Genomic DNA, 27,728 nt, shown 5'->3' on the forward strand with positions numbered 1-27,728 from the left:
ATTAACAGAGCTGTTCTGTTCTCAATAGAGCGTGCTTTTCACTCATCAGCTCTTATTTGATCTATTGGGCTAGCTTGGTTCCATTACACAAGGGAGGGAGGAGACAGGCAGATACACACCAGCTTTGGTTTCCAAAGACCCAAACATATATGAGAGCAGAGGGGTTAAAGCAAAGGTTGGGGAAAACAGGGAGCCAGGGGCTCCCCTATCCTACAAATTAAAATTTTTTACCAGGTTAAAAGTGGGTGGTGGCTGTAAGGGAGGAGAAGTGGGGAGGGAGCAGGGGATGAGATAGAGAAGTGAGGAGACCCCAGGATGTTCCAAATGACCTCCAGCCTGAAGTAGGCGTAAGAATTTTAACCTGATCTTTAAAAAGATCATTCCTGAGCATACCCCAGATTCTTAATTACCTTGATCCTCTTCTCCATTTTTAAAAAGAGATACAGAGAAATGAAATTATTGGATAAAAGATTAAATTCTACAGATTCTTGATGAAATCATTTCAGAAAACTTTATTTTACTACCACCAACAGTGTCTGAAAATGTCCCACCACATTACTACAAAAAAAAGCAAATGAACACAAACGGAAAAAATATTTTCTAAAAATTAACAGTTAAAACTGACAAGGGTATAAAGAGATCAGGTCTCTCATATATCAGGGCATTATTTGCTTAAGTTAATAGACTTGTCAATTTTGGTCTCCAAAAAAGGAAGGAGGAAATTGAATCTCAAAAGCACCTTTATCAGGCTAGTCTCTGTAGTAGGCAGTAACACATATTATCTCATTTAATTCTCACACAATCCAACAGGCTGGGTACAATTGTCTTCATTTTTGTTGATGAGGAATATGAGGTCCAAAGAACCTAAGTAACTGGCAAAATATCATTCACATTAAACTATGTCAGAGTGGGGTCAAAACAACCAACCTGTCCCATTGCAAAGCATAACATCTTTCCAAGACAGTTTTGACCCGACTTTATTTTCCCAGAAAAACACTGTCTAATAGAAATACAATGCAATAACATTACATAAAATTTTGAATTAAGTAGCCAAATTTTAACTGATAAAAAAAAGAAACCAGAGAAATTAATTTGAAAAATATATTTTATTTAACCCAACATATTCAAAATATTTTCATTTCAATATATAAAGAAGTTATTAAGGGGATAGTTTACCTTTTATTGTATTAGTAAATTAAGCCATTGAACCCTCATGCATATGTCATAACTGAAGCCATCTCAATTTAGCTTAATGCCACTTCAAGTGCTTGATCACCTCATGTGGCTAATGACTACCACAATCCAACACAGTGCAGAGTTGGAGTTCAGAGCAAGAATTTACTAGGAAGATTGTGGTAAGAAGCTCCAGAGCTGTGGACAACCCAACACAGTTTTCCAATCATTTTTTTTTTAATTCTATCGTTCTAGCCAAATATCTCAATTTCACCAATCCACTAAATTTGTACAAAGACCCAATTTTGTGTTAAGGTATTTTAAAGTTCTTTTCATTTCTATATTTAGCTATTGAGCAACTGCTACACATCAGGCACAACACCAGCCTACAGAAAGACAAAGGGGACGTGTTAAGGGAGGAGCCCTTTGCCTTAGAGCCTCGCAGGGGCAACATATAAATGAAGATCATGTTATTTGTTAACAGGATACTTGCTATAATGCCTCCCTATTTCTATGAATACTGGAAGACACCAGAGCACGAAAATAAGCATCTATTCCACCAATGGGTATGTTTAAAATGTATTGTCTTTTCAATGCAAATTAATCTAAAAGCTGTGCATGAAGAGCCAAAACTATATGATGGGACCAGAGTGCAGAAAGTCAGAGATAAAATCCATACTATTTCTGGCAACCTTTGTAACCTTTGTACCAAAGGCCCACTGAGATTCCTGCTGCCCTCACAGGCTGCTATCTCCATATCCCTTCTCATTCAATCCACTGCCCACTTTTCCCAGGTGAAACTTTCTAGTTTGTTGGGGAGACAGATTTTGACTGGCTTTGACTCATGCTTCCTCCAACAAGCTGAACTGATTTAATTACTGAGGATTAGTATTTCTGTTCTAGTAGCGTAACCTTCTCAATGCAATCACTTCCAGTCCTTTCTGATATATGGGTTCTCCAACACTTCTTTCCCAGGATCTGTCAGAGATTGTTTTCAGTGGAATTCACATATTACCTGAAACCAGCAGAGTGGGAACCAGTATGGAAGTTCAGACCTACCTTGTGTCCAGGTACACCATGTTCAAAGAGGTAAAGTGTGTGCTCTGAAGGAACAGAAGGAAAGGAAACATGAGCAAGACAAGTGGGAAATATTAGAAATGAAAAAAATGTTACATCTGGGAAAACAATAACCAGGTAACCTAAGAGCAAATGATTATCATGCCAGTGAACCTAAAATGTTTAGGATCAATATAGGTGTCTTGAAGAACCCCTATAGTTCAGGAAATAAAAGCAAGAGTTGACAAATTTTGCATCAAAATTTGAAATGTTTCTGAACAACAGAGGGAAAAGTCAGCAGAGTGAAGAGACAGATTATAAACAGGAGAGTAGCTTTGCCAGCTCCCCTTCCAACAGAGGTTTGGTATCCAGCATACATGAAGCACTCAAAAAACTTAACACCAAAAAAGGCAAATAACCCAATCAATACATGGACAAATTAACTAGACCCACAATTCTCAAAAGAAGACATATGAATGGCCCATAGTTACATGAAAAAACATTCAACATTGTTAGCTATGAGAGAAATTCAAATCAAAACTACACTGAGATTCCACCTCACCCTAGTCAGAATAGCAAGCATCAAGAATACAAAAATAATAAATTTGAGGGTGTGGTGGGGATGTGGGGGAAAAGGAACTCATACACTGTTGGGAGAAAGGAACTCATATACTGTTGGTGGACATATATTTGTTCAGTCACTATGAAAATTAATAAAGATATTCCTCAAAAAAACTCAAAATAGAACTGCCATATGACCCAATTATAACAGTCCTCAGGATATACCCAAAGAAATTTAAGTCAGCATGCTATATAGATACCTGCATACCTAAGTGTGTTGCCACACAATTGTCAATAGCCAGGTTGTAGAATTAGTCTAGGTGCCTGCCAACAGATGAATGGATAAATTAAAACAATGTATATATACAAATGGAGTATGATTCAGCCATAAAGAGGAAAATTCTGTTATTTACAGGAAAATGGATAGAACTAGAGATCATCATATTAAACAAAATAAGCCAGACTCAGACAGACAATTATTTCATACTTTCTCTCATATGTGGAATCTAGGTTTTAAAAAACAAAAAAAGATGACATAAAAGTAGAATAATGGGACCAGGGAAAGGGAAGAGAAGGAGTCATGGTGAATGATGGAGAATGTAAATGATCAAAATGTTATATGCAACTACAGTGACACAGCCACATCAATGTTTATAGCAGCTCAATTCACAATAGCTAAATTGTGGAACCAACCTAGATGTCCTTCAATATATGAATGAATAAAGAAACTGTGGTATGTATACACAATGGAATATTATTCAACATTAAAAGAAAATAAAATTATGGCATTGCAGTAAATGGATGAAGTTGGAGAATATCATGATAATCGAAGTAAACCAATCCCAAGAAACAAAAGGCCAAATTTTTTCTCTGATAAGTGGATGCTGATCCATAATGGGAAGAAGGGAGGAACTCTGGATAGGGAAAGGGGAGTGTGGAAGGGAGGAGGCAGAGGGGTAGGAAATATGGTGGAATGAGATGGACATCATTACCCCAGGTACATGTGTGATCACATGAATGGTGTAACTATAGATCATGTACAACCAGAGAAATGAAGAGTTGTGCTCCATCTGTGTACAGTGAATTGAAATTCATTCTAGCGTCATATATAACTAATTAGAACAGATTTTAAAAGGAATACAAGCAAAAATAAGTGTTGACAAGGATGTAGGGTAAAAGTACACTCATACACTGCTGGTGGGACTGCAAATTGGTGCAACCAATCTGGAAAGGAGTAGGGAGATTCCTCGGAAAACTTGGACTGGAACCACCATTTGTCCCAGCTATCCCGCTTCTCAGTCTATACCCAAAGGACTTAAAATCAGCATACTACAAGGACACAGCCACATCAATGTTTATAGCAGCTCAATTTACATTAGCTAAATTGTGGAACCAACCTAGATGCTCTTCAATAGATGAGTGGATAAAGAAACTGTGGCATATATACACAATGGAATATTGCTCAGCATTAAAAGAGAATAAAATTTTGGCATTTTCAGGTAAAAAAAAGCTATATGTATATTTGATTATGACAAAATGAAACCCACTATTCTGTAGAACTGATATATACTAGTAACAAAAAGAAAGAAAGGAAGGAGACAGACCTACATAGTTGCAAGATTTCTATATTTTATGTGGCATTGAGTGATAGTACTCTAAGTCCACTGTATGAAGTCAAATAGATGAATCAAAATGGAATTAAAATTTTTTTTCAAATAATCCAAAATAAGGCAGGGGAAAGAGAACAGAGGAACAAAAATCAGAAGAGATAAATGTAAAATGAAATAATAAAAGGTAAATGTCAATCATAATAATAATTACATTAAGCATTAATAAACAGCCCATTTAAAAGCAGAGATCATTAGAATGGGGGATGGGAAGCAAAACTCAGCTATAAGTCATCCATAAGAGACATTCCTTATAAAGGTATTGATAGATTGAAGATAAATTCATATAAAAATATCCTCACAAGAACTTAGCATAAAAAGGCTGAAGAAGCTATATTAATATCAGATAAAACAAACTTCAAGAAAAAGAGTATTACCAAGTATATAGAAGGATATTTGATAATGGCAAAGTTATCAATGAATAAGAAAGACAAAACAATCATAAAAGGGCACAGGCTTGCACTGGGCACAGTGTGCATACATGGAATCCCAGCTACTTAAGAGGCATGTCACATATTCAAGGCCAGCCTTGACAACTTACTGAGAGCCTGGCTCAAAATCGCAAAGTCTTAAAAGGGCTGGGGATGGAGCTCAGTGGATGAGTGGCCCTGGGTTTAATCCCCAGTATCACAAAATAAAGTGGAGGTAAGGACATGCCCTAATCACAGAGCCTCAAAAGAATGAGAAACAAAAATTAATAAAATTATAAGGGAAAAATGAAATTCCCGAATCATAATAGAGGATTTTAACACACTCTCTCAGTAACTGATAGAACAACTAGACAAATATTAGTAAAGATACAGAAGATCTGAACAACACTGTCAACTACTTGGACTAATAGGAAGTTATTGAACACAATACTCAACAACTGAAAAATGTACAATCTTTTTAAGTGCACATGTTACATTCGCCAAGCTAGGTCACAAGTAAACTAAAATCATGCCTCAACAAAACTCAAGGATCTAATCACAGAGTCTATTCTCTGACCACAACAGAATTAAGTTAGACAAAAAAAAAATTAAAAGTATTTAGGGAAAGCCCAAATATATAGAAATTCAATAACACATTTTAAACTATTTATGGAACAAATAAGTAATAACTGCTTTGCAATCCCTCTACCACCCTAGCTTCTCTGGCTGGAGTCCTATAAATCAGATTGACAGATTAATGAGAGAAGAACAGAAGTTTGCTGACCTGTGCACTGTTCATTCACATAGGAGCATGTACAGGTGAGTAACTCTAAAGGGTGGCTAACACTTGGGCTTATATAGCATCTTATCAAAACAGTAATACATTTTTCAAACAGTGATAAGGCAAAGGAAAAGAACTGGGATTCTATAGGAGCAAATTGTGGGAAGGTATAATGGTAGACAAGAATGGGTTAGCAAGGTATGTTGTGTAGATTCCTCCAGTACTATCTCCAGGCCAAAGAAGTCTCAGGGGATTCATTTCTGTTCTTCTTGGTGGAGGGACACGTTTACAAATTTATACCCTGTGTTAAGCAAATATGGATCTGCTTTTTCTGAATTGCTTTCAGCTTAATGATGCTTATGTTACAGTGATACAGTTTGGGCTGCATAGTCCACTACCCTTCATCACAAAAAAAAATTTGAAAATATTTGAACTGAGTGACAATGAAAATACAATCCATCAAAATTTGCAGGATGCAGCTAAAGCAGTACTTAAAGGGGAAAGCACAGCTTTAAATGTAAATAGTAGAGGAAAAAACAAAAATGAAGATTTGATCAACAGATGCAGAAAAGGAAAAACAGGAATTAATTAGAGAAAAAAACAGGGCCATAGAAAGCACAATGTGAGAAGACATAAGATAATCTACTAGTAATCACTATTCAAATAATGAGTTAATGTCTTTGGCTGAAAGACAGAGATTTTAGATTTCATTTTTAAAATTTAAATATAAACCATATACAGAAGAATTTTGACACAAAAAAGTCTGGAATAAATACAGCAAATAAATGTTACCTGACAGAAAATTGGGATAGCTATTTTGATTCAGGCAAAGCAGATTTTAAGATACACACACACAAAAAAAAAATTATTTGGGATAAAAAGATTTGCAGCAAAATGACAAAAGGAATCATTTGCATACACCAAACACTTTGGCTGCATAAAGCAAAGCTGGACACACTTACAAAAGAAGAAATAGACAATTCTCAAACACAAGAGGAGATTAACGTTCACTGTTCTTAGAGTAAGAAACCCGATAAAGCAACGTCCATCAGTCAGGGAGAACTGAACATAAGGGGGAAAACGGAACAAGATAGACAGACATGATATTCTGCTTTTAAGCCAAACTTTATCAACTGCCTACACTAGTGGCTTGGCATTGAACTCGTTAAAAAACAAGGGAAAGTACACAAATGCACACTTCATAAAACAGGAAACAGAAGAGGACTGAGTGACAGCTGAAATCAAATAGCCATGCTGGCCATAGAGGAAGAAATGAAACTGACTTTCCTGGTTCCAAGGTAAAACTCTTCTGCACAAATCAAGCTTTCTTGCAATTCCCTGATGTCTATTTCCTATCTTTTTCCTTTACTACCAAGCTCAGGCTGGGAGAAAGGAGCGGTATTATTTATGCCAGTATTTTGAGAACTTTGGAGAAAAAGAGCTTTGAATAGATGAGCCATTTCTATTCGTCTATGGAGCAGATCAGCTTTTTCTTCTCACCCTAACTCTCTGCAGACTCTCTACAGAGTATTTACCTCCCTCAACAATGTTCTAAATGTTGCTATTAGATTTATAAAAGATGCCAATGGCTCACCAAGGCCGGAGAGAAGTGCAAGGGAAGCAGCATGGCCTGTTTACATTTCAGGGATGGGTGGGGAGGGAAATCGCTGTTTATAGGAAATGACACCTGGGGGTTTCTTCACTAATCATCCTCACACCATCCAAGCATCTCCCCCAACAGATGTCAGCAGGGACAGTTTTAAGTTGTAAAGCAAACAGTACTACTTCATGAGGCTTTCATCTCCAAGAAAAGTACACTTCCCACTCATCACTGGCCTGTCTAGGTGGCATTGTGTGTAGAGCTCTGTCTGGGATAACAAAGATCAGTGGTCAACTCCAAAGCCAACCCCAGATGGACCAGTGGAACCCAACGAGCCTGCTCTATGTTGCAAGGGGACCCTGGGCTCCAAAGACAGCCACAGCCACACAGCCACACAGATGCCTTGGTTCCAGTAGAGGGTCTGGTCTCAGGGGAAGAGGGTTCTGGGAAATCCTGAGGAAACAAGACAGATTAACAGGGAAAGAATCCAAGGTTTATTGTCTTTCTAACCCTGCACTCCAAGGCAGTGCCTCTCAACTGTGGGTACTTCTGCCCCCAGGGAACAGGTCTAGAGATCTTATTGGTTGTCACAAATGGAGGAGGGGATGAGATGGTATGCTACCGGTGTCTAATGCAAGCAGGTAAATATCCTTTTAATGCTCAGGACAGCCCCCACAACAAGGGATTCTTTGGCCCAAATGTCAATCATGCTGAGGTTGAAAACTCTGTCCTGAGGGTACCAATGTCTGCATCCTCACAAGACTGGTCCCTGGCATCCAAGAGTTCTTCAGGTAGAAAGCAGAATTAGACAATCTACTCTTGACATTCATAAATTTCATCATCACCTAATTATCTGAAGTGGAAAAGTCAAAAACCTTCCCCCAGACCAGTATATACAAATGAATGAATGAAGTAATGAATTTAGATGAAAATGCAGATCTAGTCTCATGTTACCTCCAATCTCTAGAGAATCCCAGCCCAGACAGCTCTGGAAGAAGAAATGGGAAGGAAGCCCCATCGCACATCTCCATACAGGTTAAAATTGGGGATGGAGAGGTATTTTGGAGCCCTTGTCAAAAGCAGCTCTCCATTTGTTCCCCAAAACACTTGAAGGCATTCGAGAGGTTTGAAAACCTCAGGAGTTCACTTCTAGAAGAATCTCACCCCAGGAGCAGCTATGTGGGTAAGGACTGTGGTCTAGACAACAGGCCCAAGAGACCCAGCCATCTCACAGCTCCCTTGTGATCCACTCAGCCCAAGGCTCAAGGTGGACATAAAAACCGTGGGTCCAGTGTGGGGCCTGGTTTTCACCCCACTGTCACCCAGGCCTATGTGATCCTGGCTAGTCACTTTTATGGACTCAGTTTCCTCCACTGTGAACCAAGGGTGAGCCTCCTGAAATCTCCCATATCTCCATGATGGAGGGAATAAAATTTACCCCCTGGACCCGTCTTCAGAGCACTTCTCTGGGTGGACAGGCTCCCAGCATGCTGCTGCCACCTCCCTCCCAGCTGACTCTCTCCCTTGGCTCTGTCCACACAAACCACCACCCTGCCCCTTGCCGGGTGAAGCCCAGCCACTCCCCTCTCTTAATGCACATAGACCAGTCTGGGGTAGACGAGGCTGCTCCCTGATGAACTACAGCCTCTGGCACATGGAAATTAGATTCTGCTTTTACCTCTCTCTCCTCACCCACAAGTGCCCCATATGGACAGGCCCCAACACTTATCCCTGAATTCCTGAGAGCAGGCAGTACCAGCACACACTAGATGCTCAATAAATATAGGGTGCATATGTGAGTAAAAAAAAATCAAGTGATTTCCCATTAAAAGCTCTGGGCACGGCGCATAGGACCAGCACAAACATAATGGGCCATGTAGGTAACCAAGCCAGCACTGTGCAGTCAGAAACTACAGAAATGACAGACAGCAAATGAGCTCCAAACCACTTTCCCCATTTCAAAACAGGAGGGTTCTAGTGAGGGAGATAGATGTAAACGAGGCTGAAATCCTCAGAACTCATATCAGTCATAAAACTCCTGGAAGATACTGCTTCTTAGTTTACCAGTGGGGTTTTTCATTATTATTTTAATGAATGAAGCAAGTTGCTAGGGCCGAAAGGGAAGTGGAGGCGGGGGGGGGGGGGGGAGCGGGAAGGGTAGGAGGGGTCGAGACTACAGAGTACCTGTCATCTCCGTGACGTGGACAGCTGGCTCTGGTTGAATTTTAAATGAAATCTCATCCCAGCATAGACAGCACGTCTGGAATTACTATCCACCCAGTGATCTGTCACTTTTATATAGATACACAAGGGAGTGGAGCGGTTTCCATAGAGAGGGAGGATCACAGCCCCACTTAGGAGCAATACCGGAGGAGAAGGAGCCCCGACCCCAGAGCAGGCAGAAGTTCCAGGGATGTGCCTGGGGCAGATCTCCTGGTCCTGAAGCTGCCCCCACCACCCTGAGAGCTTCACCCACTCCAGAGTGAAGTCCACTCACAGGTAAGTCTGTGGCAGGGACTGACTGATGGAGCGTAAAAGTGTTTGCCTCCTTGAGAAAGGTGAGGGATGAGAGGAACTGGCGCCCTGGGTGGGAGCCCAAGGGAGTGAGCTGAACTCCAGGCCTCGTCTGTTTTCAGTCAGCAGAAATTGCCTCCAAGAGACCAGGGAAGTTTCTTAGGGGGTAAAATGATCCTGCCCTTGTTGGTGTAAAGTTCCTGTTTTGCAAAAGGTGGCAGGTCTAAGGCAGAAGGTGCTCATTCAAATCTATTGTTTCTGAACAGAGTTCAGCTGTGGACATGAAAAACAGTCCTTGGTGAGATTTTTCAAACTGGGGACAGGGTGGGGTGGCAGGGAAAAGAGAGCACACCACCTGCAAAGCAGTCAGGACACAGGCATTTATTGATGCCAGGAGCCAGAGTCCTTCTCCCTGATGTACCTGAGAGGCAGGTAACGCAGCAGCGGACACAGAGAGGTGAAGTCACTTCAGAGCTTATGGAACCAGCTCAAGGCAAGTAAGAGGCAAGGGAATATTCTAGCTCAGAGTCCTTTCTGCCTTGCTTCTCCAGGATCACAGGGAATGTTGGATGGTGGGGTATATCTGAAATGACTAAGTGCCACCTGTGGAGACTAGAGGGAGCATAGCATATGGAGGGAGATTTGATGTCTACCTTGGATGTTCAAGTTTTCTGAAAAACCCCATTTGCCATAGCCTCCCCGAACATAGCTCTCTAGGAAACACAAACTCTCTTGAGAGTGGAACAAATATTATAATGGCCCTTTATTGTCCATAACAGGACAATTTCCTCCTGGCTGTCGGTGCTCCTCAGGGGAAGGGTATAAACCCTCACTTTTCCTTTCAGGGTGAATTGCTTACAGGTCTGTGTTCATATGAGTCCCACATAAACCCTCCACACAAGTCTGAAACATTTCAGAAAGCTTTTTTCTATAATGCTTTTCAAAATGCTAAAGAGTTCCTTAGGATCTGCAGCCTCAGCTTAAGTGTCTGTAAATGGTTCAGTTTGGGGTTCAACTTCTTATCAGTGTTCTCAAACAAACTGGGCCACATGGGGACTAGCTCTGCCTTGGTTTGCACTCTAGGCAAGCTGTAGAATCCGTGCCATTTGTCTCCTGACTTCTCTGCCCCCTGATTGTTTCTCCCCCTGAAAGGTGCTCTGAATGTGAGGCTGGTACCCTTTCTCACTGCCTCTGCCACAGCTCTCGGAATGAACTGTATCTCTTTAAGGCACCCTAGAAGACTCCTGTTTTAAGAACCCAAATGAATGGTTGGGGTTCAGGCACCCACAGAGAAAAACACAGGTGAAGAGTTTTGCCCTGAAATCTAACTACATGATTCTTAATTACTTCCACAGCTGGAAGCAGGGAAATCTTAATCCTCTGTGTTGTTTCAAGAGGGGGTATAGAAAAAGAGCCGGAAGAATTTGAGAGGAGAAACTTGCTCAGGAATCAGACATTACCTGGGGAGCAAAGTGTGTCTTTTCTTTGTAGAGAGTTTCTTTTCTTTGAACCTGCAAGCCTCAAACAAATCCAAATGAATCCCAAAAAGAAAAGTCCCAGAAAGAAATCAGAGTGTGCCTCCCAGCCCCCAACCTCTCAGTTTGATGGTAAAAATATCCAGGATCACAAAGGGCGCTTATGTTTTAGACAATATAGAGCTAAGATCAGAATAGACTTCAGGGGCTTCCCTATAATTTATAGTTCATAGTTCTAAGTATCTCTCTCTGCTTTATAATTTTGCATCTTGCTAAGGATAAGGAGATATCGTTCCAAATCCCCACAACCCTATCACAGCCAGAGTCCGGGGTCTGCTGTAGAGGAAGGTCTGTTACCCTTGGCTGCACCAGAACAGAACCACCCAGGACACTTGCTCCCAACACAGTTGGATTATTTAGACTCTTTGGCATCCCCTCCATGAACAGGCAGCAAGATTATTGGTCTGCAACCTCATACTGTCTGTGGAGTGTGTATGTGTGTGTGTGTGTGTGTGTGTGTGTGTGTGTGTGTGTATGTGTGTGTGTAAACTACACTCTGAAAAGATTGTGTGAATACTATGACTTCTCCTCATAGGACCCAGAGATTATTTCCATATAAACAGACATGAACTAGGCTACATTGAATGCCTGGTTCAACCAAAGAGCTTTCACACAAGGGCATTTTAGTTTCTTCTTGCAGCTTCTCTTGATGACAAGACTTGGCATTTGAAAAATTAGAAGGTAATGAAATTGACAAAGGCATAATATTTACAAGTTGACCAAAAAACATAGGAAAATGTAAATGAAGAGTTAAAAGGGACCTTGCCTCCCCAGCCCCCATGAATTTCTCAGGTAATTGAGATGAGTGGTATTTCCAGGGGACACATCCAGAGGCTAGCTCAGGGCAAGGGAGAAACCTTCCCAAGTGTTTCCTGGGAAAACTGTAGAAAGGTATTTAGGTAAAACTCCTTCATGTTCAGAGACTTCAATGGACTCCAGGTATGCATGTATGATTTCAAATTTTTTTAAAAAAATGTGTGCCTTATGAAGCATTTTTTTCTCTGTGGTATGTAATAGCATGTATTTACAGAAAGGCTATATACCTACAAAGAGAATTTAAAACAGTTGTCCTGCCAAGGGAAAATTGATTTAATTAAGTGCCTAAATATTAATCTGAATTTCAGTTTATTTAACAAACGTTTACCCAGGATAAATATTTACCCTGAAATGGACTTGGACACAGAATGTAATCTGAGTTCTCAGCAATATTTGTGGTTATTGCAGAAAATTCTCGGTGGTTGAGGGTGAATGCAGAACACTGTCCCGGGGAGAGGAAAAGGTCAGGAGGGGAGAACATTGTTCTGCTGCTTCCCTGGATTGCTGCAGATGTTTTATTGGGGGGAAAATGGAAGGAACATCAAGGTGAGGGGCTGCCCCCCGAAAGCCTCCTATAAACTTCCAGAGTCCACAGACTTTCACTTGAGGAGAACAGAAATCATTTCCTTCTTCCAGTTCTTTTGGGAGAGGGACTGCTTGCTTTCAAAACTAGGAAAAGAAAGAAATCGAGGGGGGGAGAAGAAAGTCATCGGATTCAATCCCCTGCTCTCACAGATGACAACTCTGAGATCCTGGGCATTTAGTCAAGAGCTGGTATAGTGATCCGAGAAAGGAACAGGGAATAAAGGTTTAGAGGAACAGAGAGATGGATGCTTCTCCACAACCTTCTCACCAATATTAACCCTCTCTAAGCTGGCTGTTTTTAAACTCTTTCAGGGTTCACGAGCCATTCAAAATTGCTCCCAAGCTTTAAGATGCCTTCAAGGCCTACAGCAACTAATCATAGTTCATATCCAATTTTTGCAGAATACCTACCTGGATTCTTCCTACTTGGTAAAGCTAAAGTCTGGTTATTGAACACAATATTCAAGGAAAGAATAAGTCTGTTTTCCACAGAAACTGTGGATCCAGCACTGCAAAATGTCCTCCAGGAACTCTGGCCTGAGTCACAAGGAGACAGAGAGGAGTTGGAATGCAAAGAACAGGGGCCCTTGAAGGGTGGTCCACAGACCCGCAGCAGCAGCAACATCACAAGTTCTCAGGCCCATCCCAGATCTGCTGACCCAATAACTCTCTGCATGAGGCCCCACAGTGTGTGTTTGAATGATCCCTTCACAAGATTCTAGGGCACTCTGAAGTTGAGAACCACTTGCTTACCTGCACTATGTTAAGGGCAAACAAGCTGCAGAAGTTGAGTTGGAAAGAGCAGTATGCAGCCAGAGGAACAGAAAGTAAGGACACTGACCTGCAGCATCAGACTCTCATTTGGGAGGGGGCTGAAATACACTCTGAAAAAAGTTGTGCATACCTTAACTTCTCCTAAGGGGACACAGAGATTATTTCCATCTAAACTGACATGAACTAGGCTACATTGAGTGCCTGTTTCAACCAAAGATCCTTCACACAGGGACATTTTAAATTTAATCCTTCACTTGCCTTTTATAAGAGAGTTATTGTTACCCCATTTATCAGATGAGGAAATTGAAGTTCACAGAAGCTAAGGAATCTGGCCAAGGCCTTCTGGCAAAAAAAGACAAGATGGCATTTAAGCCTAGGTCTAACTCCAGAGTATAGGGATGTCCCTGCAGGATGTCACATACCCAAACCTCCCTCGTACACACATTTGGATTATTTAAAGTAAAGATCATATATTTTGCCATAAAATATGAAAAATGTTGTTAGATTAAAAAAAGCTTCAAAGTCTTCTAAAAATAAAGGAACAAACAGATTATAAAAAGTAGTCCAGAGAAGGAAGATGGCAAGGACACTGAAATAGTCCTAGGAAAGCAGCAAGTGCTGCAGAGCACTCTCCGGGTGAATAGGAAATGCACATATGTGCATTTGTGTGTACATGTGTGCATATGGGTGTATGTGTGTATACGTGTGTATGCATGTGTTAAGCATGTATAGGTGTGAGATATGTACGTGTATATTCTTATATGTATACATGTGTATGTACATGTGTTTGGGGGAGTGTATTTTGTTGTTGTTTTTTGACTTAGATTGTGTGTGTGTGTGTGTGTGTGTGTGTGTGTGTGTGTGTGTGTGTTGGTAGCAAATGAAAGAGTAGAAATTTAAAAGATCCTCCTTTGGAGAACTAGACACTGGTCTTTTTTAAGAGTCAGTTCTAGTCCCAACCATCATTCACAGCCTAAGAAATGGGAAGGGGCTTGAGTCCCTTCCCACACATGTTTTGGGAAATGGCCCCGTCAAGTCTCACCAACAGAGCTGGGTCTCGCTCGAACTTAGGCCTCTTACCACCAGGTCCTCCTGGCACTACGCCACCCTGAGTCTGCAGAAAACAAAACAGTCCAACACCAGCCTGGCACTGCCAAGTACCCAGGAGAATTCCCTTGTTTATTTACTTCTCCAGTGTTTTGTTACAGTTTTTAAAACTCCCATAAGACAAGAATTTCCCTGAGTTCCATAGTTAGCTACTAAATAAATTCCAAGTTCAAGAAAAATACCCAAATGTGAAGTTGAGCCTTTCACTACGTGTATCTCACAGTCCAGTCCAGGAGGTGGTTCTTTCTGACCAAGAGACTAGGGAACGAGGCATATGAGGTTTCAGTACATCCAGGCCTGAGAGGGGCTGTGTTTGCTTGAGGAAGGATTTAGATAAAATCCAGACATTTGACCCCATGTTTTCTCATGCATGATAAAGGAAGACAATGAAGTAAATAAGCTGGAAATAAACTTGCCCACAGACCAGGCAAAGGGGACTGAGGTACAGGCGGGTTCCACCCCAGGGCACCAGAGGCAAATTCTACAATTTTCCCAGAGGCCACAGATAAGCCTAATTCTGATGACCTGGCACAACCCTGTGCTGTTATTATAAACAAGACTGGAAAGAGGAGCATGGATAGCTTAACACGGACCCTTTTCCTGGATGAAAAGGAAAGCTGAAATCCTATCTGATGTGGTTGGGGGTGGGCCAACAGCTATGTATGGTGTTTTAGAGCCCGAACAGTGTGAACTCTGGGGTGAGGGGGTATTGATATGGAGGGGTATTCACCAGCCCTAGGCTTCTTATTAAAATCAATAAGTAAATAGATTCAAATGGTCACTGTAGGCGATGATCTTCCCGTGCCTCTCAGCACCTCCTTCTCACTCTGGACAACAAGTTTCTTGAACAAGCACCTGGAAGAAGGTGTGCAGCCTCACCCAGAAGGACATGTCCTCAGACAGAGGCTGCTCTGATTGACTCTGGACCATCACCCTCACTCAGTCAGAATAATAACCAGGCACACGGGTATCTATTCAGATGGAGGTCCTGGGACTGGAGAACTTAGGAGCTCTTTGGGAGGCACGTGGTCTCACATAGATACAAAACTGACTTTGCTTCCTGAAAACTATAATAAACCCAACCAAGTTCACAAAGCTTACGGTTCTGAAGAAACTAGGATAATGTAGGAGGGGACCTGTCTTGAAGATCTGCCTCAGAAACAGTGACTAGATGCTCAGGCTAGACATGAAGCAGTAAGAATGTACTCCATCGGCCTTGCCAATGAGGAGGGAACTTAAAGTGCCGTTGCCAGATGTACACCTGTAATGCACACCTGTAACCCCATCTCTGCAGGAAGCTGAGGCAGGAGTTCAAAGCCAGCCTCAGTAACTTAGCAAGTCCCTAAGCAACTTAGTGAAACCCTGTCTCTAAATAAAATATTTAAAAGTAAGGGAACAGGGATGTTGCTCAGTGGTTAGGCACCCCTAGGTTCAATTACCAGTACCAAAAAAAAAAAAAAAAATCTATTCACCATATTCACCATACTAATCAACCCAGTTAGGCTACTAAGTGCTCATTAACATATTTCTTATTCCCTTTCGGGGCCACTGACTATCCACAAAAGCTGAGTTAAACAAAATCCCTAGATACTAACAAAAATTGATGGTTTTCAAACTTTAGAGAACATCAGAACCATCTGCAGGAGTTGTTAAAACAGGTCACTAGGCCCAAGAGGTTTTGATTTGCTAGTTTGGGGGAAAAAACCTGAAAATTGTTTGCATTTCTAACAAATGGGACCAGGCAATGCTGCTGTTACCAGTCTTAGGACCATGCTTTGGAGATCTTTGAGTAGAACACAAAACAACTCACCATTGGATGTTGCTCCTTGTCTTTCTGAGGTCTCAGCTCTTCTCACGCCCCTCCCCCACATCCCTCTTTTCTACCCCAGGGAGAGATGTTGGTGCCAGCTCACTTCCTGCTTCTCCTGCTGCTGCTCCTGGGAGATCCGATGGCCGGCCTCTCCTATAAGTTCTACAGAGCCCGGCCGGTCTTCAACTGCCTCAGTACAGCGGGAGCTGAGGTCAAGCAGAGTCCGTGGGAGGACATGGCCCCGCTGAGCAAGAGGAGCTTCCACTCCCTGCCCAGTCAAGACCCGTCTTCAGGAGAAGAGAAGGAGGAGGAGGAGGAAAAGCAGAACAAGGACAAAAGGACTTTCCCAGGCTCTGGGGGTGGGGGTGGAGCTGGAAACACCCGGTACAAATACCTGTCCCAAACCCAGCACAAGGGGAAGCTGTACCAGGACAAGACCAAGAGCGACCGGCGCACCAAGTTCACCCTGTCCCTGGATGTCCCCACCAACATCATGAACATCCTCTTCGACATCGCCAAGGCCAAAAACTTGCGGGCCAAGGCAGCTGCCAATGCCCACCTGATGGCGCAGATTGGGCGGAAGAAGTAGCAGCAGAGGCTGGACAGGAGGGCAGCACGCCAGGCACAGAGGTGGGGGACAGGGACACTGGGGGCTTGTATTTCACAGGCTGCTTCATTGCTGAGCCCCTCTGATCCTTCCTTGCTGCCAACCCAGTCTCCCTTCTCCTCTGTACAGAAGTGCAGTATTGTCCGACCTTCTCAGAGGTCAGAAGTTAAAGTCTCCCCTGTCCTCTGTCTCCTTTCTCCTTCCCCATGGCAAGAGGCACAGCTCTCCCACTCCTCTCCAAGCTCCTCCCTGTTGACCCCAGGCCTGAGGAGAGCATCCTGGCTCCAGCCCCCACATCAACCCTGCCACAACAGAGACCAAGAGATGCACTGTCCACCCTCCCTACCTTCTCACCCCATTAAAACCAGTGGCTTCTTGAACTCCTGGCTTGTTTTCAGTTCCTCTTTCTCCAAAGTCTGAGCTTAGAACAAAAAAAAAAGGCTAGTGAGGGAGGGTTCTGCTGAGTCAATTCATCTCTCCAAGATGGGTGTACATGGTTCTGGGAGGTCATAAAAGGAGTAAAGGAAAGTTTGAGAGTCGGTCAGCTTTTGTCATTTTATCCAGAGCCATCTCCTTGGCCAGATCCCATTCAGGGGACACAGCCTGGGATCCATTTTCCATTACACCCCCAGGCTAAAAGAGGGAGGGAGTTCATAACAACCCCAACTCCTCCACAGCTTGCTAGGGTGCAGGCCACTGCTTCTTTACTGAATTCTCATTGAACCCACAGTACCCACCTGATGCTGTGCTGGGTACTAGGGCCAATAATGATTTGAGCCACAGCTTTGCTATCCACAAATCAACCAAATACCACAAAGATCACCAGGGAGTATGCAAACAATGAATTGCAAACTGGTAATAATTAATGTGAACAGACATATATATATATGGAATTCAGAAGAGAATAGTTAATAGGAGCAAAACTCCACTAAAAATGGTTATCAGCAAGTGTGCTAACCCACCCCCCACCTCCCCACCCCCGCCCGGCAGCAAAGCCTAGGGGCCAGATTCCCAGAGGAGAGACTATGGTCCCTCTCACTTCTGCACAGTGACAAATCATTAAGAAATAAAATGATTAACAAGCAGCACACACCAGCAACTAATTTCACCACCACCACCAGAGGCAAAGTCAAAAGAGAAATAAACAATAAACTTGGAAAAATGTTTGCCACTCATGTAAAAGAAAAATGGGTTTTTGAACAAATATATAATTACTAGAAAACCAGAACAAACCCAAAAGAAAAATAAACAAAGACACGAATAGATCACACAAACACACATACATACACACAAATAATAATAACTTTTAAATATATGAAAAGATGCTCAATTTCATTCTTAATAACTACACTGATAAACAATTTCCTGGGCTGAGGGTGTAGCTCAGTGGTAGAGTGCTTGCCCAGCATGCACAAGGTCCTAGGTTTGATCCCCAGTACCACAAAAAAATAGCAAGACAATTTCTCACCTGCCATGTTAGCAAAAGTCCCTAAGTTTGACAATATTCCCCATTGGTGAAATTAATGGCCACCCCCTCCCCTGCTGGCTGGTGGGGGTAAAACCATAGAGACACAATTTGGCAGTATTTATCAAAACCACAAATTTGTCTTTCCTATAACCCAATAATCATGTTTCTGTCAGGCATTGCTAAAATCTTTAAATTTAGTTTTTTTAAAAAAGCTAAAATTGAAATTTAAAATACCCCATCTCTTAAAAGGACCAACATAACTATTGTGTCCAACCATGGAAAAAACACACAGTAGAGCAGAAAGAATCATGTTCTGAGACTCAGAACACCTATTCTTTGAATCTCTGTTCATCTACACATTAAGTATCTATGAACAAGTCCTATAACTTCTGTGAATATCTGTGTGCCAAGAACACTGAAAGGTATTTTATGAGCATCATCTCACTTAATTCTCTCAAGTTTATTTCAAGGTAGCCATAATATTTTTCCATTTTAAAGGTAGAGATTGAAGCCCAGAGAATTTAGGAAATGTATCCAAGGTAACCCAGCTATTAAATGGCAGTCAGATCTGCCCAGCCACAAACCCTTTCTCATTCCTCCATGAAAAACTAACCCTTAATTTGTATAAAGAGCATTGAGAATATCAATCACCCCACCTCCCAGTGCTATCAGCAGACCCAAGTGAACTAGATAGTGGAACCAGTTGGAAGAGTACCACACAGACACTGGGATTCAAGACTATGAAGCCAGCAGGTGAGGCTGGTATTTGATTGGCTTTCAGCATCTTGCAGATGACTTAGTGTGCAGATGGTTGATGAACAAGAGAAGTGGGCCAAAACCAAACCTACCAAGTAGTCAGGAAAGCTCAAGATTTCCTGTTGGACAGCGCCCATTCCACAGTTCTGCCCACCACGCTGGGGTCTAATTGAGAGCAAGTGGCACCTCTCAGCATGGGTTCATAAAAATATCATATATACCTAATTAAAATAAATAAATAAATTTTTTAAAAAATGTCAACAATGCTGGAAGGTGGGATGGCCACATCCAAAGACCACCACTACTTTTATCTGCTACTCCTGACTTCACTGTGTAACACTTTGGGGAGGGGCAGGGAGATAGAGCAATCTTCATTATTCTAAAAGGATTTTTAGAAAAAAACCTCTGGTCATCCCCTTCCTTCTCCTGAGTCAGGGAAGGGCAGATACACCAGCAGGAATAGCCTCTCCAGTTGCAAGAACTTAACCCTTCAGTGTAATGGCAAGTTACTGGGACCAGGGAGCATTTTACTATAGCAAGTCCTAGATCCCAGCAAGTGATAGAGTAAGCTCTTGGTACACAGAATTTAACATTGTGATTGGGACTTTCACAATAATAACCTGCCATTTTTCTAAGTCACAATTTTGAATTACTCCTCAAGGCAGATGTGCATGAACAATTTAATTATCTACTTACTGATCAAGTCTAGCCAATTGCTCGGTGTCTGTGTCCTCAAGTCAATGGCATTGCTTTCTACTAATGAACACATACACCCTGTGTCACTAAAGGTTTGAAGGGGGTTACTTAGGGTCTTTTTGAGTTAAACATGACTAAATTCTGCAGAAGAAATTATTGACCAATGTGGCAATGCACGTAACACATAACATGTTGGAAACTGTGTAAGAGAGGACACCCACTGAGGACAGCCAATGGAACTGAGTGTATTCATACACTTCATGTTTATATCTTCCATTCTCACCTCCACTAGCTTCAATTCCACAAGGTAGGGATGGGTTTTGCTTTGTTCAGTGTTGTATCTGGAGTGTCTAGAATAGCAATGAGCATGTGGCAGGTGCTCAGTGAATAGTTGGTAAATTAGATAAGGATGTATTGATGTTCTTGTGATAAGAAAGCTCTTCATATTTGGCATTTAAAGTGCAGTAATTTTAATATTTAAGGGGTTTTGACAAAAGAATCATATTCAGTCTTGTGACTTCAATTTTAAAATAAATAAATTTCATAAATACATTTACACTTTGATCTTAAAATATCTGGTTAGTTTATAGACAGTTTGGAATACTTAAATGTTCTCATTCATCATATTTATAGTTTAAACTATTTGATTTAGAAAGAATTACTTAGGGTATTTGGGAAAGTTTGTCAAACTCCTTAAAATAGAATATATTAAATTTATATTCAACCTTAAATAGTTAAGAGCACTTTCCTAAGATTGTAAATGGGTCCAAACATTGGTGAATATTCCCTTTGAAAGTCATTATACAAGTTTACTAGACATAAATAATAAGACTCACTAGCAGACCTTAAAAGCTTAAGGAGTAATTAAATTTTTCATCTTAAGCTAAGTTAGTAATTTTGAAAAACGAAAGTTGTCAGTCTCTTTCTGGATGAATATGAATGCACGTGTACACACGCATACACAGAACACACACACCCAAGGGCCCACCGCTGTGCTGGCTGAGCAGGGTTACTTAAGTGTCTCACTAGTGCCCTCCAGTGGCTAAAGTCAGAAACAACATGTAAGTTAAAGGAAATTTTTGAAGTAAAATTTCATGTTTTAAAAAACCTAATGAAATTTGGTGTCAACATACATTATATATAATCAGAGATGTGATAAATTATTGTATAATGGTGTATTAATAATTGTAATGCAAAATAAATAAATAGGACAGAAAAACAATGAAACTGTGAATCACTGGATAGGGTACACAAGTGGAAAAAAATCATCAACGAGTACTTACTACAATATTTTCAATATACTGAGAGAGTCCAGAGTGCATCTCAACCGTCCAGAAATTCTGGGTATGAGTGCATGGATGCTCCAGACAGCTCTGGTTGTTAAGAGGACACAGGAAGAAGACTCCCAAGAGGCTTCATGGAGCAGGTAACACTTGAACCACATCTTGAAGTAGAAAATACATCACATGTCATAGCGGGGAAAGGAGCGAGAGCAGAGGCGAGAGAGAATAATGTGTGCTGGAAGATGGGCTTCAGCAACTCGGAATCATTAAAGCTTTGGGTATGGGAGCAAAATGATCCAAGTTGTGCTTTGGAATTTTCAGCCATGGAATAGTGTTCGGGATGAGTTAGGAAGACAAACAGAAAGGCAGAAAAGCATTTAGATATTAGTGCTAGTTGTGGCGAGAGGATTTGATGACGTGTATAAAAAGGGAAGTGAATGGATCCTGAAAACATTACAGAAGCCAAATCTATGGAACTTAATTATATGTAGAAATGAGGGGGTCAGTCAAAAAATGACAGTGTTGTTTAGAACCTGCTTTGGGAAAAAGATATTGGCATAAACAAATGAGATTGAGAACACATAAGGAACATGGATCTCTTTTGATGAAAATAATGTTTTTGGTGGTTTTTTTTTTTTTTTGGTGTTTCCTTGACTTCTTTTTGTTTTTTTTATTGGTTGTTCAAAACATTACAAAGCTCATGACATATCACCTTTCATACATTTTATTCAAGTGGGTTATGAACTCCCATTTTTACCCCAAATACAAATTGCAGAATCACATCGGTTACATATCCACATTTTTACATAATGCCATATTAGTGACTGTTGTATTCTGCTACCTTTCCTATCCCCTACTATCCCCCCTCCCCTCCCCTCCCATCTTCCCTGTCTACCTCATCTGCTGTTGTTCAATTCTCTCCCTTGTTTTCCCCCCTTTCCCCTCACAACCTCTTATATGTAATTTTGTGTAACATTGAGGGTCTCCTTCCATTTCCATACAATTTCCCTTCTCTCTCCATTTCCCTCCCACCACTTGTCTCTGTTTAATGTTAATCTTTTCCTCATGCTCTTCCTCCCTGCTCTGTTCTTAGTTGCTCTCATTATATCAAAGAAGACATTTGGCATTTGTTTTTTTAAGGATTGGCTAGCTTCACTTAGCATAATCTTCTCTAATGCCATCCATTTCCCTGGAAATTCCATGATTTTGTCATTTTTTAGTGCTGCATATTACTCCATGGTGTATAAATGCCACATTTTTTTTATCCATTCATCTATTGAAGGGCATCTGGGTTGGTTCCACAGTCTAGCTATTGTGAATTGTGCTGCTTTGATCATTGATGTGGCAGTATCCCTATAGTATGCTCTTTTAAGGTCCTCAGGAAATAGTCCAAGAAGGGCAATAGCTGGGTCAAATGGTGGTTCCATTCCCAGCTTTCCCAGGAATCTCCATACTGCTTTCCAAATTGGCCACACCAATTTGCAGTCCCACCAGCAATGTACAAGTGCACACTTTTCCCCACATCCTCGCCAGCACTTACTGTTGTTTGACTTCATAATGGCTGCCAATCTTACTGGAGTGAGATGGTATATTAGGGTGGTTTTGATTTGCATTTCTCTGACTGCTAGAGATGGTGAGCATTTTTTCATGTACTTGTTGATTGATTGTATGTCCTCCTCTGAGAAGTGTCTATTCAGGTCCTTGGCCCATTTGTTGATTGGGTTATTTGTTATCTTATTGTTTAATTTTTTGAGTTCTTTGTATATTCTGGATATTAGGGCTCTATCTGAAGTGTGAGGAGTAAAAATTTGTTCCCAGGATGTAGGTTCCCTATTTACTTCTCTTATTGTTTCTCTTGCTGAGAAAAAAACTTTTTAGTTTAAGTAAGTCCCATTTGTTTATTCTTGTTATTAACTCTTGGGCTTTGGGCGCCCTATTAAGGAATTTGGAGCCCAACCCACAATATGTAGATTGGAGCCAACTTTTTCTTCTATCAGGCGTAGAGTCTCTGATTTGATATCAAGCTCTTTGATACATTTTGAGTTAACTTTTGTGCATGGCGAGAGAAAGGGGTTCAGCTTCATTTTGTTACATATGGATTTCCAGTTTTCCCAACACTATTTGTTAAAGATGCTATCCTTCCTCCATTGCATGCTTTTAGCCCCTTTATCAAATATAAGAAAGTTGCAATTTTGTGGATTGCTCTTTGTGTCCTCTATTCTGTACCATTGGTCCACCCACCTGTTTTGGTACCAGTACCATGCTGTTTTTGTTACTATTGCTCTGTAATATAGTTTGAAATCTGGTATTGTTATACTGCCTGATTCACACTTCCTGCTTAGAATTGCTTTTGCTATTCTGGATCTTTTGTTTTTCCATATGAATTTCATGATTGCTTTCTCTATTTCTACAAGAAATGCCATTGGGATTTTGATTGGCATTGCATTAAACCTATAGAGAACTTTGCATAATATCGCCATTTTGATTATGTTAGTTCTTCCTATCAATTAAAAGGGTATATTTTTCCATCTTCTAAGATCTTCCTCTATTTCTCTCTTTAGAGTTCTGTAGTTTTCATTATATAAATCTTTCACCTCTTTTGTTAGGTTGATTCCCAAGTATTTTAATTTTTTTTTTTGAGGATATTGTGAATGGGGTGGTTGTCCTCATTTCCATTTCAGAAGATTTGTCACTGATATACAGGAATACCTTTGATTTATGCGTGTTGATTTTATATCCTGCCACTTTGCTGAATTCATTTATTGGCTCTAGTAGTTTCTTTGTAGACCCTTTTGGGTCTGTTAGATATAGTATCATATCACCCGCAAATAGTGATAATTTAAGTTCTTCTTTTCCTATTTTTATACCTTTAATTTCTTTTGTCTGTCTAATTGCTCTGGCTAGTATTTCAAGAACTAAATTGAATAGAAGTGATGAGAGAGGGCATCCATGTCTTGTTCCAGATTTTAGAGGGAATGCCTTCAGTTTTTCTCCATTTAGAATGATGCTAGCCTGAGGCTTAGCATATATAGATAGCTTTTACAATGTTGAGATAAGTTCCTGTTATCCCTAGTTTTTCTAGTGTTTTGAACATAAAGGGATGCTGTACTTTGTTGAATGCTTTTTCTGCATCTATCGAGATGATCATATGATTCTTATCTTTAAGTCTATTGATGTGGTGAATAACATTTATTGATTTCTGTGTATTGAACCAGCCTTTCATCCCAGGGATTAATCCTACTTGATCATGGTGCACAATTTTTTTGATATGCTTTTGTATTCAATTTGCTAGGATTTTATTGAGAATTTTTGCATCTAAGTTTATTAGAGATATTGGTCTATAGTTTTCTTTCTTTGAAGTGTCTTTGTCTGGTTTTGGGATCAGGGTGATGTTGGCCTTATAGAATGAATTTGGAAGAACTCATTCTTTTTCTATTTTTTGAAATAGCTTGAAAAGTATTGATATTAATTCTTCTTTGAAGGTTTTGTAGAACTCTGCTGTATACCCATCCGGTCCTGGGCTTTTCTTGGTTGGTAGTCTTTTGATGGCTTCTTCTATTTCTTCCTTTGTTATTGGTCTGTTTAAATTGTGTGTGTCTTCCTGACTCAATCTGGGCAGATCATATGGCTTAAGAAATTTATCGATATCTTCACTATCTTCTATTTTATTGGAATATAGGGTTTCAAAATACTTTCTAATTATCTTCTGTATTTCTGTAGTGTCTATTGTGATATTGCCTTTTTCATCCTGTATGTTAGTAATTTGAGTTCTCTCTCTTCTTCTCTTCGTTAGCATGGCTAAAGGTCTGTTGATCTTATTTATTTTTTCAAAGAACCAACTTTTAGTTTTATCAATTTTTTCAATGGTTTTTTTTGTTTCAATTTCATTGATTTCCACTCTGATTTTAATCATTTCTTGTCCTCTACTACTTTTACTGTTGTTTTGCTCTTCCTTTTCTAGGGTTTTGAGATGTAGTGTGAGTTCATTTATTTGTTGGTTTTTTTCATTTTTTTGAGGAATGAACTCCAGGAAATGAATTTCCCTCTTAAAACTGCCTTCATTGTGTCCCATAGATTCCAGTATGTTGTGTCTGTATTGTCGTTTATCTCTAAGAATTTTTTGATTTCCTCCTTGATGTCTTCTGTAACCCATTGATCATTTAGTAACATATTGTTCATTTTCCAGGTGTTGCAGGATTTTTCCTTCCTTCTTTTATCATTGATTTCCAGTTTCATTCCATTATGATCAGATATGGTGAATGGCATTATCTCCACGCCTTTATATTTACTAAGAGTTGCCCTATGGCATAGTATATGGTCTATCTTTGAGTAAGATCCATGTGCTGCTGAGAAGAATGTGTATCCACTTGATGATGGTTGATATATTCTATATATGTTGGTTAAGTCTAGGTTATTGATTGTGTTATTGAGTTCTATAGTTCCTTTATTCAGCTTTTGTCTGGAGGATCTGTCTAATGGCGAGAGCAGTGTGTTGAAGTCACCCATAATTATTGTGGTGTGGTCTATTTGACTCTTGAACTTGAGGAGAGTTTGTTTTATGAACGTTGCAGCTCCATTGTTTGGTGCATACAAATTGATAATTGTTATGTCTTGTTGGTGGATGGTTCCTTTTAACAGTATATAGTGTCCTTCTTTATCCCTTTTGATTAACTTAGGTTTTAAGTTGATTTTATTCGATATGAGTATGGCCACTCCTGCTTGCTTCCGAGGGCCATGTGAGTGGTATGATTTTTCCCAACCTTTACCTTCAGTCTGTGTATGTCTTTTCCTATCATATGAGTCTCCTGAAGGCAGCATATTTTTGGATTTAATTTTTTAATCCAGGTTACTAGCCTATGTCTCTTGATTGGTGAGTTTAGTCCATTAACATTTAAGGTTACAATTGAAATATGGTTTGTACTTCCAGTCATGTTTATTTATTTATTTATTTTAGTTTGGCTAGTTTTTCCTCTTTGGTTATTTTTCTCCCCCTTTAGTGAAATACCTCCCACTGTTAGTTTTGGGTGCTATTTTTCAATTCCTCTTCTTGTAGTATTTTGCTCAAAATGCTTTGCAGTGCTGGTTTTCTGGCTGCAAATTCTTTTAGCTTTTGTTTATCATGAAATATTTTAATTTCATTGTCAAATCTGAAGCTTAATTTTGCTGGATACAGTATTCTTGGTTGGAATCCATTATTTTTCAGCGTTTGAAATACGTTGTTCCAGGATCTTCTCGCTTTCAAAGTCTGTGATGAAAAATCAGCCATTAACCTAATTGGTTTACCCCTGAATGTAATCTGCCTCCTTTCTCGCATAGCTTTTGATATTCTCTCCTTGTTCTGTATATTGGCTATCTTCATAATTATATGTCTTGGAGTTGGTCTATTACGGTTTTGAATGTTTGGGGTCCTGTAGGCTTCCAGGATTTGGCAATCCATTCCATCTTTCATATCTGGGAAGTTTTCTAGGATTATTTCATTCAGTAGATTGTTCATTCCTTTGGTTTGAACCTCTATGCCTTCTTTTATTCCAATGACTCTCAATTTTGGTTTTTTTATGACATCCCATATCTCTTGCATGAATTGCTCCTGATTTTTTAACATCCTTTCTGCTTTGAATATATTCTTTTCAAGTTGATAAACTTTGTCTTCATTATCTGATGTTCTGACTTCTATTTGATCTAGTCTATTTGTAATATTCTCGTTTGAGTTTTTAATTTGGTTTATGGTTTCCTGCATTTCTAGGATTACTGTTTGATTTTTGTTTTTAGGATGTCTATCTCCTGGAAGAGTTTCTTCTTTGCAATTTGAATTTGCTTATGCAATTCATTTTCAAAGTATTTTTGCATTGTTTCAACTTGCTGTCTCATGACTTCTCTAAGATTCCATTCCTTCTGAGTCAGGTATGCCTTGAGTTCTTTCTCTGTCCATGTTTCTGATGCCTCTAGGTTCTCCTGTAGATTTAGATTGTCTTTCATTGTTTGTAATCCTTTTTTTCCCTTGTTTTTTCATGTTGTTCACGTTACTTTCCAACTCTGTTTAACTGCTGTGTTTCTGTTTTCTCCTATAAATTTGTTTTGGTTTTGTATATCTCTGTGGTCTCTCCTTTGTAGTGGGAGGCTATGGCTAGAAATGTTGGGCTTTATTGTATTTTAAAGCTGATTCATTCAATTCATAAAAAGCTTCCGAATTCTGTATGCATATAGTGATCTGTTGTTTGGTCTTAGGACTTTATGTTTAGGTTAGGATGTTATGAGGGTTAGTATGTCTTGGCTACTTTGGAAGATTGCTCTACTGAAGGGGGATATTAATAGGTGATTGGATCAGGGTGTTTGGTAGTAGCTAGGTATTTAGGAGCCCTATAGACAGCCTCGAAACATTCACCTATTTGCATTTAGACAATTACACTTAATGGAAGACGTAATGCTAGGGATGAAAGTTGGGGAGTAGGGGAAGGAAGGTGCTCTTAAAAAGAAAGAAGGAGAGAGAGAGATAGATTAGAGGAGAATGGAAAGAACAATAGAACTTGAA

General features: G+C 40.2%; 1 protein-coding gene across 4 annotated transcripts in view; it reads left to right on the forward strand.

The window, feature by feature from the left end:
• Ucn3 (urocortin 3) overlaps positions 1-17,376 on the forward strand; it is a 44,986-nt gene extending 27,610 nt beyond the window's left edge. Inside the window, exons 2-6 of one of the 4 annotated variants that reach the window (XM_078023154.1) lie at positions 2,149-2,243; positions 5,585-5,686; positions 6,859-6,946; positions 9,551-9,747; positions 16,469-17,376. In XM_078023154.1, the coding sequence (XP_077879280.1) occupies positions 16,475-16,978 (504 nt within the window). In that variant the 5' untranslated portion in view covers positions 2,149-2,243; positions 5,585-5,686; positions 6,859-6,946; positions 9,551-9,747; positions 16,469-16,474 and the 3' untranslated portion in view covers positions 16,979-17,376. Of the gene's footprint in view, positions 1-2,148; positions 2,244-5,584; positions 5,687-6,858; positions 6,947-9,431; positions 9,748-16,468 lie in introns of those variants that run through there. The other 3 variants (XM_078023153.1, XM_078023156.1, XM_078023157.1) reach the window with 3 other exon arrangements.
• Positions 17,377-27,728: the final 10,352 nt, after the last annotated feature.

This window comes from Ictidomys tridecemlineatus, chromosome 10 (assembly GCF_052094955.1).
Source record: "Ictidomys tridecemlineatus isolate mIctTri1 chromosome 10, mIctTri1.hap1, whole genome shotgun sequence".
In the NCBI taxonomy this organism is placed as follows: domain Eukaryota; kingdom Metazoa; phylum Chordata; class Mammalia; order Rodentia; family Sciuridae; genus Ictidomys; species Ictidomys tridecemlineatus.